At 46.3% G+C, this 8,997-nt stretch overlaps 2 protein-coding genes across 2 annotated transcripts; both read left to right on the top strand.

Annotated features, from left to right (window-relative positions):
• Window positions 1-1,828: 1,828 nt before the first annotated feature.
• Window positions 1,829-3,133, top strand: Lce5a (late cornified envelope 5A). The gene is given in 3 exon segments (XM_021627328.2): window positions 1,829-1,894; window positions 2,260-2,550; window positions 2,552-3,133. Coding segments are annotated over 2 exon segments (591 nt in total). The 5' UTR covers window positions 1,829-1,894; window positions 2,260-2,280; the 3' UTR covers window positions 2,873-3,133.
• Window positions 3,134-5,257: 2,124 nt separating this feature from the next.
• On the top strand, window positions 5,258-6,900 carry Crct1 (cysteine rich C-terminal 1). The gene is made up of 2 exons (XM_021627329.1): window positions 5,258-5,328; window positions 6,264-6,900. The coding sequence occupies exon 2, from the start codon at window positions 6,286-6,288 to the stop codon at window positions 6,580-6,582; it is 297 nt and encodes a 98-aa protein (XP_021483004.1). The 5' UTR covers window positions 5,258-5,328; window positions 6,264-6,285; the 3' UTR covers window positions 6,583-6,900.
• The last annotated feature ends 2,097 nt before the right edge of the window (window positions 6,901-8,997 follow it).

Here is an 8,997-nt window from a genome sequence, read left to right as displayed (position 1 = left end):
GGCATTTACACTTCAAATGGGGTTCATGGGGAGTGTTCCCATCAAAATATTCATTGAAAATAATAGACAAACCCTTTACATAAGTCGTATGGTGGCAATTATGAAAAAAATCAATGCAAAACACAGATTACGAAAAATAATACATGGTAAAAGTTAAAGGAAGGAAACATGTGAAATAGATGAGAGTACAAGTGGTTTTATTTTCATGAGTATTGTCTCTGCATAATCTCATCCATCACTGACAAATAAATACTCTTAATCTTTTGTTATCAGAGAACACAGCTGACACCAGAGCTGTTGTTTTATGTGCTAGGCATTATTCCAAGAGCTTAAAGGCTGTTAGCTCAATCTGCAAACGGACCTTTGAGACAATCACGCTTTCCTCATCTTACATAGTTTTGATTTCAAAAAGAGGCAGGTTACTGATTTGATATTTAGGGTAACTTACCGAAGTAATGGGATCTATAGTGATTTGATTATTTTTACTTTTGACATTCATAGCTTTTCATAGATTTTTGTTTTTTTTAAACTGCTGCATAAAAACGTAAAGATTGTGTATATTGATGGCTGCCATTTGGCACATCAACACATCGAAGCAGCAGATTCCTTTTAAAGGTTTTTTTTTTTTTTTTTTTTTTTTTTGTACACACACATTCACAGATCTAGCTCCTCTTTGAGACCTTTACCTGTATTGCCTTATTTAGTGGGCTAGGGACTGTTATTAGCCAGATTTTATAGAGACAATTAAGCAAGTTGCTTGAGAATGCGTGGGCAGAAAGTGGTCCTAGAATGCGGGTCATGACAGAGCCACTGTGCTTCCAATTGCAGCCCATCCACCCAGGCATGGACCCCAGGCACTGATGCTTCTTCATCTTCAGTTCTAGCCCTCCATCTTTCCCTATGAGCTTGATACTGAGAACTCTCCCAGCTCAGCCAATGTTGGTAACTTTCCTGGGGATTGAACCTACATATGGACTATTCCATTAGAGGTGCTCGAAAGCTCCTTGTAAAATCCCTCAGCTCTTTTCCAGCATTGGAAAAAAAGTCTCTACCTAAGGTCATTTATGCCAAAAGTGTCACTCAGCTTTTTCCTCTGGGATTAGTACAGCTGAAGCTCCACTTCTGACACTTCAGTTGAATTTTCTCTTCTCCTTAACCCTCGGTACACATGGTCCCTCTACCTTGGCCAACCTGAAGTGTATCCTTTAGGACCATATGTGGAAACACAGAGCCTTCAATGACTTCTGCCCACTTGAAGGTATCTATCAGTGTCAAATGTTCATGTCAAATTCAGACAAGAATAGAAATCCAACTGTCCATAGTGTCTACATTCGATCTGCCTGAAATAGCATCAATAGAATATCCAGCATTCTTGGTTAAAGTTATGGCACCATCCAAGAATGAAAAGAGCCACATTAGTTCATTGGTTTGGGCCAGGGGTTTTATTTTGGATTCTTGTCCTTTTCTAAAAGAGCCATTTAATCTCCACTTTGGTAGTGTCCTCTTGCATTTTCTGTTCTAAAGAACACATATTATGTTTGCCCTCTAAGGTCTAGAACTGAATTGGCTCAGGTCAGGAAATAGAGAGCATAGCAGAGCTGCCTGTGTGATTGACAGACAGGACCTGTGTGCAGTGTGCAATGTTCTATCGCCATCCAACAGGTTTGCAATTCTCAGGCTCTTTCTGTGCATTGATACTTCAGATGCTTTTAGAGGGAGGAATTGGGTCCTTGGGATGTAAGGGAAGGGAGTCATACATATCCCTCATGAAAGATGCTATCAGTATCCCACACATGGGATCTCAGGTCAGAGCAGAACTGTATAAAGGGCAGAAGCTTCTCAGAGCACCTCAGTCCATTACTTTGTGAATGATCTACACCAGTGCCTGAACCAGGTAGGACATCTCCCAGACCAGAGAGACTCTGATGCTGGTTTTCTGGGCAGTAGGGGCTTCTGGGTGGAGCTGAGGGAAATCTTAAAGATGAGCAAAAGAAAAAGGTTGTGAGGAAGGGTTTCTCTGGAAGGGGAAGTAATGGATGATTGTGATTAGTATCTTTTTGACCTTACAATGAATTCATTTGAAAGAATTAAGTGTCTATATTAAGATCACTTGTATTTTTTTTTTCTGGAAGTGAATTTAGAAAGATTGGGTTTTAAAAGTTATAATCACCATAGAGGTAAAATATGGTGAATTTGTAGTTCAGTCTTCAAAGCATCACTTGGTCTTGTTGAACTTAAAATCTCTGTATTATCTTTCAGTTTTATCCAGTTCCCTTTGAGATGTCCTGCCAGCAGAGTCAGCAACAGTGCCAGCCCCCTCCCAAGTGCAAGAACCCTCCTTCTTCCTGCTGTAGCCTGGGCTCTGGGGGCGGCTGTGGCTCCAGCTCTGGGGGCTGCTGCAGCTCTGGCGGTGGCAGCTGCTGCCTGAGCCACCACCACAAGCCCCGATTCTCTTTCCGTCGCCGACGTCACAGCTCCGGATGCTGTAGCAGTGGGGGCAGCAGCAGCTGCTGTGGCAGTAGCTGTGGGAGCAGTTGTTGCAGCGGCGGCGGGGGGCAGCAGCTGCTGTGGCGGCGGCGGCGGCAGCAGCAGTAGCGGCGGCGGCAGCAGCTGCTGTGGCGGCGGCGGTGGCAGCAGCAGTAGCGGCGGCAGCAGCTGCTGTGGCGGCGGCGGTGGTAGCAGCAGTAGCGGCGGCAGCAGCTGCTGTGGCAGTGGCGGTGGCAGCAGCAGCGGCGGCGGCAGCAGCTGCTGTGGCAGTGGCGGTGGCAGAAGTAGTGGCGGCAGCAGCAGTAGTGGCGGCAGCAGCGGCGGCGGCAGCAGTAGCCAGCAGCAGTCTGGGGGCTCTGGCTGCTGCTCTGGAGGTTGCTGCTGACCCGGGGAAGAGGACCGTGGAAAGCAGCACCGCCGAAGACACGCCAGCCAGTGTCTCCTCTTCTCTGGTGTTCCTGCAGAAATACTTGTAGAACTCTGTATGCCCTTCTTCATTCCCACAAAGCTCATCTACCACGAGGCCTTGAGGTCTCACTTCTGACATCTATTAGCTTTGCTTTTTCTCTCAGACGCAACTGAGAATGAGATGTTGAAAAATCAGCTCTAAAGCTCTTTTCTGGGTAATAAAGCTTTTGATTCTTGACGTCATGCCCTCCTAATGTGGTCTTGTTTACCTCTTCCAACCCTCACCCTTCACATCAAGCCATATTTCCTTTCTTTATCTAAAGTGAGTATTTCGGTACCAAATCCACTTAAAACTCTGGGAAGCACCATTCACCTAGTACTCTGAATTTCGGAACTTCGAATTTGGAAAAAGAACTACATCTGAGACCTGTGTCCCTTAAACCAACTCACACAAGGGGGACCAGGGATGGGTTGGGATGAGAAAAGCCCTATTCTGGGAAGGTGGCCTCCAAAAGGGAGCCATGCTTTGGAAATTTTACCTCTTAATCATAAAGAAGATGGTTGCCTGAAGTGCTCCTGTGGGCTCTAGTGAATAGACACACTACTGTCTGATTAGTATTTGTTGGGGAGCCAGGAGAGCTGAGTGTGTAGTATTTCTAAGAGGAGTAAGTTGAGAAGACAGGTGTAAAATGTTGGAGCCCATTTTTCTTAGACCCTAGAATCTTGTTTGAACAGAGAACAAAGACATCTCAGCCAAAGATTACCCTAATATGGGGGTGGTGGTGGTGGTGTGTGTGTGCGCGCAATGGAGTCAAGACACTGCAGCCATTGCGATTGGGTGTTCATGTAATATTCCTTTGGGATTGGGATGGTTTCTTCAGAAGATACTAAAAACGTTTATGAGAGAAGAGATAATTGCAAGTCAGCCTTCCTATACAAAATAAGCAGCTAGTCCCTCAGCTGATAAGAGTTAACAGTGAGGCATAACGTTGGTGTAAGACTGATGCACTTGACCTCTCTTCATCTTGATGCCTATTGCCCTGTTTTTTTTTTCTTCACCTTTTGCACAGTTTTCCAGAGGAGACCCTGCATCTACCTTATACTTTATGACTTCCTTTCTTTTCTAACATTGATCTCTCTTCTTGGAATGTCTCACCTCTCCTTGACAAGAGGCGCTCTGGGTACAGTTGGCAACCTGTTATTCAGGCTCTAAAGCCACGGCAAACGAAACGGGTATCTTCTATGACTTGTCTTTCCTTGTCTGTTTCCTCATGCCACACCTAGCACATGCACCCCAAAACCTGTCTCTCACTCTTAACTAATCCAGGAATTCTTAGTCTTAGATTCTCTTATGTCTCATACTCATGGTTGTGTGGCCAGGTAGTTGCAATGATTGAAAGTCAGTGCAGAGGCACTTGACCCCTAAAGTTTACTCCAATTTTAAAAATCAACTAATCAAAAACCAACAATAACTGTGGGAACTTTTGAGCCATTGTCTTTTTAATTCTCCCCTTCTTCTTTCTTTGCTCTTTAACTTTATCCTTTTCCTTTCGTTTTGATTTGTCTTTTTCCCATTTGACAGAAGTCCTTGGGAAAATCTATCTTTTAGGGAGATGAGATCAGAAACAGAAATCTGTGGGCTAGCCAGCTTGCTATTTTACAATAATCCAATACCCCTTACCCATCTTTGACTGAGATCCCTAGGTTTATATTATGGGAATATGGTGAAATGACTTCTTTTAATCTTGATGGTCTCTTAACCTTGCCTGGGTTATTCTTCCTGTCAACAGTGTCAGGAAGAAACCACCACTGGGATTCCCATCCCTACAATCATCTTCACTCAATGCTCCCTAGAAGCATCTGGACAAACATAGAGGGTTTATCACACAGCCTGCGGCCTGCTATGCAAGTTCAAGAGCCAAGGGCCATAGAGATGCAAATAAGACAATAAGCGATAAGCATATAGCTACACATGAATAGGTGTATGAGAAAGCGGAACTGTGCATGTGTTCTCTTCTCTCCATGACTTGGTGTGTGTGTGTGTGTGTGTTTACAATGTTTAAAAGAGTAAAAGGACCCCAGACCTCTCCTTATTTGAGCCTCAGGCCTTCTCTGAGCGCACACACACAGCCCTCCCAGCTAGGAACAGTGTCCTGTTTGAAAAGTAAACACACCACAGCAATCCTGGCACCTCTGTGAAGTGACTTGGATACCCACGTGCACCACCTACAGTGCTACCTGGGTGATGAATGCCTCTGGGATGTGAGTGTCAGCTGAGCATGTCTATTGAGAAATGGGCTCCTCCCAAGTCCCCGGAAACTTGCTGGAATCTTATAAAAGGTTCCCTGGCCATACACTGCTCAGTCTTCTGCCTAGCAGGTGGCAAGTTCCAGTTGGAGAACTGAGTGAGTTTTCTCGGAGAGCCAAGGACTAGTAAGTATCTACGCCGGGTCTGGGGGAGGAAGCAGGGAAGAATGGAAGACAGAAAGGAGGAGATAGGACACAGCCAGAATGCAGCGGTGGGAAGACAGGCCTGGAATTGGGCGTCTAGTGGGTCAGCCTTTTATGTTGGCTGGGAAGATGCAAAGGCGCTGGCTTTTGAAAGGTTCCCCAGTCTGTGAACGAGCTGTGAGTTACCCGTGTTTTCAGGTCTTCTGGTTAGGTTATTCCTGCTCTCTGCTATGACGACTTTTCCATATAATGTGGAGGACAGGCAAGAAAGAATGTGCGGAACACGCTTTTGTGTCTTCGGAATCTCTGTAACCGGGAGGGAGGGATGCAGTCTTCCAGCGGTTTCTGACAGATGCGATGCTTATGCTATATTACCTGGGACTACTGCGTGGAAGCCTGTGTGGTCAAAGCACAGTGGGGAAAGGGCTAGACCCAAGAGAAGAGTTTTGATTGAGTCATACAGATAAATTGCAGCCGTATTCTCTTTATTTTCCACTATGGAGACCTTGGATGGTCCTTACGCCAGTTAGGGAACCTGTATTTAGCCTTTCCGTATTCTGTTTCCTGTTTTATGCTCGTGCCACCCGAAGCACCTGTTTTGGGTTTGTTTCTTTGCTTTCCTTCTGTTTTTTTTTTTTTTTTGGGGGGGGGGTTGTTTGTTTGTTTTTCTTTTTCTTATCCATTTTGCTTCAAGTCAGACTGACTTGTCTTCTAAGCCAAATACCAAAAGTTCTGACTTCCACTATAGAAAGAAGAGAAAGGCAGGATTTTTTTAATTTATTTTTTATTTTTTTATATTAATTACAGTTTATTCACTTTGTATCCCAGCTGTAGCCCTCACCCTTCTTCCCTCGCAACCCTACCCTCCTTCCCTCATTTCGTCCCATGCCCCTCTTTAAAGGTTGTCTTTCTTTCAGATTTGCCTGGACAAACGCAGTGATGTCTCAGCAAGGCGCCAAAGGCTTTTCCAAAGGGTCTTCCCAGGGCTCCGCCCCCTGCTCCGCCCCGACGCCCGCCCCCGCGCCCTCCTCCTCCTGCTGTAGCCGCGGCTGCTGCAGGGGCGGTGGCTGTGGCTGCGGTGGTGACTCCGGCTGCTGTGGCTCCAGTTCCACCGGCTGCTGCTGCTTTCCCCGGCGCCGCCGGCAGCGCGGTGGCGGCTGCTGCTGCTGCGGAGGAAGCCAAAGGTCCCAACGCTCCTGCAACAACCAGAGCTCAGGCTGCTGCGGTGGCTGCTGAGAGCTCACAGAGCTGTGCCCGAACAACTGGCATCACACAGCGGCCTCTGCTGCTCTCACCCTGCCCTCCGTAGTAGTAACAGGCAGGACCCGCCTAGGAGTTTGGTCCCCTTTCAGCTAACTGCACTTTGATGTTCGGAAACCTCATTCTGTTCTCCGGCCTGTCCCCTAATGTTGATTTTCCTCCCAGGGAATTTAGAAGTCAGGGGTGAGACCTCAGACCATGCTTTGGGCAGGGGCTTGTGCACAGCAGTGCTCCACACAGGTCTACTGATTGGATTGTCGCCTGAAGACATCATAATAAAGCTTCTACCTCCTATGAACGCTTCTTTTCCTATTTATTCCTTCATCGGTGCCTTCGTTTTCCTTATTTTATTGCCCTTTATACTACCCCTCAGAGGCTCATGCCTGAAGGAGAACACATCAACTGCTCTAAGTAGTCTAAGGATTTGAGGTTGGCACCTCATCCACTTTGTGTAGTGACTCACTGAGGTGGGTGCCGCCGTGCCCATTTTACAGAAGGGAAACTAATGTTAAGCTGAGAGTCGCTTTGGTATGCTTGCAAGATGGAGTTGACTACAAGATTGGGGAGCTCATTCTCCTAATTGCTCTGCTGAGCTTGGTCTGCTCTAAGTGGTCAGGAACCTTGTGTTCCTCCCCGGAGCAACCCCCATCCCTCCCCAGAGAAATATCTATCTCCTCCCCAAGTCCAGGCAGCTGAGGGTCTCTAGTTTGGTTGGGTTGGCAAATTCTGGAGTCTGGGATTCAGTCCTGCTGAATCTTCTTTCTCTTCTTTCACCTTTTCCCTTCTTCTCTACTTCCTCCCTTTCTCCCCTTCTTTCCTACCCTTTCCCCTCCCCTCTCTCCTTTCCTTTCTCCTCCCTCTTCACAAACACCGCGTTTTTCTTCTTCTGGTGGAAGACCATTGACCTTTGCTTGCTGGGTGAGAAAATTTTCTACGCCTACCAGGAGCCTGGAACTCACCCTCTTTTAGGTCTGATCTATGCGGCTGAGGCATGGCCAGGAACCACAGGTCTCCCCTGGTTGAGGTAGTGAACTGCACTGGCACAGGAAACCCTGTGAAGTTAGACCCCTTAGCCTAGTGTCTTTTAGGTTTAAAAAGGGTGGTATAATAATGGTAAAATAATAATAATAATAGCACAAAAATAGCTAACATTTGTTCAACACTAGTTTTGTTCCAGACACAAGGTATGGGACATAATGTGTACGTATATATCAATTTAATTTTAATGACCTCAAAGAAAGGTTTTGATTTCCCTAGTTTTGTTTTGTTTAAGTGTAAGTAGCCTGGGATTCAGAGACTCCAGGGGACTGGTGTAAGGTTTCACAGATAATGCTGCTAGGCTTCTGATGGTAAGTGGTGGGGAAAAGACTGAAATTGACATCTGTACGTATCAACATCAATAGAATCCACTCAGTGCCATGGAATTCACTCTACTGCAATCTTGGAAACCGCCACCGCCCAGAAGAAGGGACACTTGGGCTTCCATGGACACACCCAAGCTCTTAGAAAATTGCAGCTTGACTGCTCTGCGTCAGTGACCCAGTGACTGCTGAGCTCTGTGTGGCATCTGCCCAGCTGCTTGAAGGCATTTGCTCAGAGGCAAAGTCAGAAATTCACCATTGATTCACTTCAGATGACAACCCATGCTGAGGAGGCACAGGAGGACACTCCTACTCTGCCTCTCACTTCCGGCTCTGAGAGTCTGTGATTCCTAGGAGGCAGTGCTTTGTATGCACTGTTTACAAACAGATGATGTCACTGAGGGCCTGCCTCCTCCATGCCAGTCAGTGATGTGTAGTGAAGCAACAAGCCCTGTGACTTGCTGGACAGCAAGGCAGGAAGGGTGGGCTTGCCTGACTCAGAACATACTGGAATGCCAGTGTGAGGAGCAGGGAATACAGGACTGAGTTTTAAGAAAGAGAGATGGTGATTCATTAGGAGATCCATGAGTCTGTAGCAATACATGTCTTCAAACATGGATACATTGATATCCACCAAATGGCCAGATGTGAGGATGGCAGCCCCACTGGGTTCCCACTTATTCATGAACTAAGTGGGAGACATGCAAAAACACATGCAGGTATGGGTTCTTTCTTTCCAGGCAGCCTGAGGCCTCAGGTGTTTAAGGTGTCCTTCTGGTCACATTGACACTTAGACATTATCTTCACTAGAAAAGAAACCTGGGATTCTAACTGTTTGGCATACAGTCTTATACTGTGAACCTGGCATTCTTTCGTTCACTACTTAAAACTCTGCCACAAGAGAAGGGTCTCCACTGATCTTGGTAAGAAAGCTGAAACACAGAACTATCTTAAAATGGCACAGTTTCTAATTGGAGGACAATGTTTTGAACAGGGTGTGTCTGACCCCAAAATCAACATTGACACCTTT

The sequence above is a fragment of the Meriones unguiculatus genome, chromosome 10 (assembly GCF_030254825.1).
Source record: "Meriones unguiculatus strain TT.TT164.6M chromosome 10, Bangor_MerUng_6.1, whole genome shotgun sequence".
Classification (NCBI taxonomy): Eukaryota; Metazoa; Chordata; class Mammalia; order Rodentia; family Muridae; genus Meriones; species Meriones unguiculatus.
Note: the sequence above shows the minus strand (reverse complement) of the source record. Positions and strands in the feature narration are given on the sequence as shown.

What these genes read in the sequence shown, in the direction of transcription:
- Crct1 (XM_021627329.1), top strand. Translation starts at nt 6,286, where the DNA reads ATGTCTCAGCAAGGCGCCAAAGGCTTTTCCAAAGGGTCTTCCCAGGGC.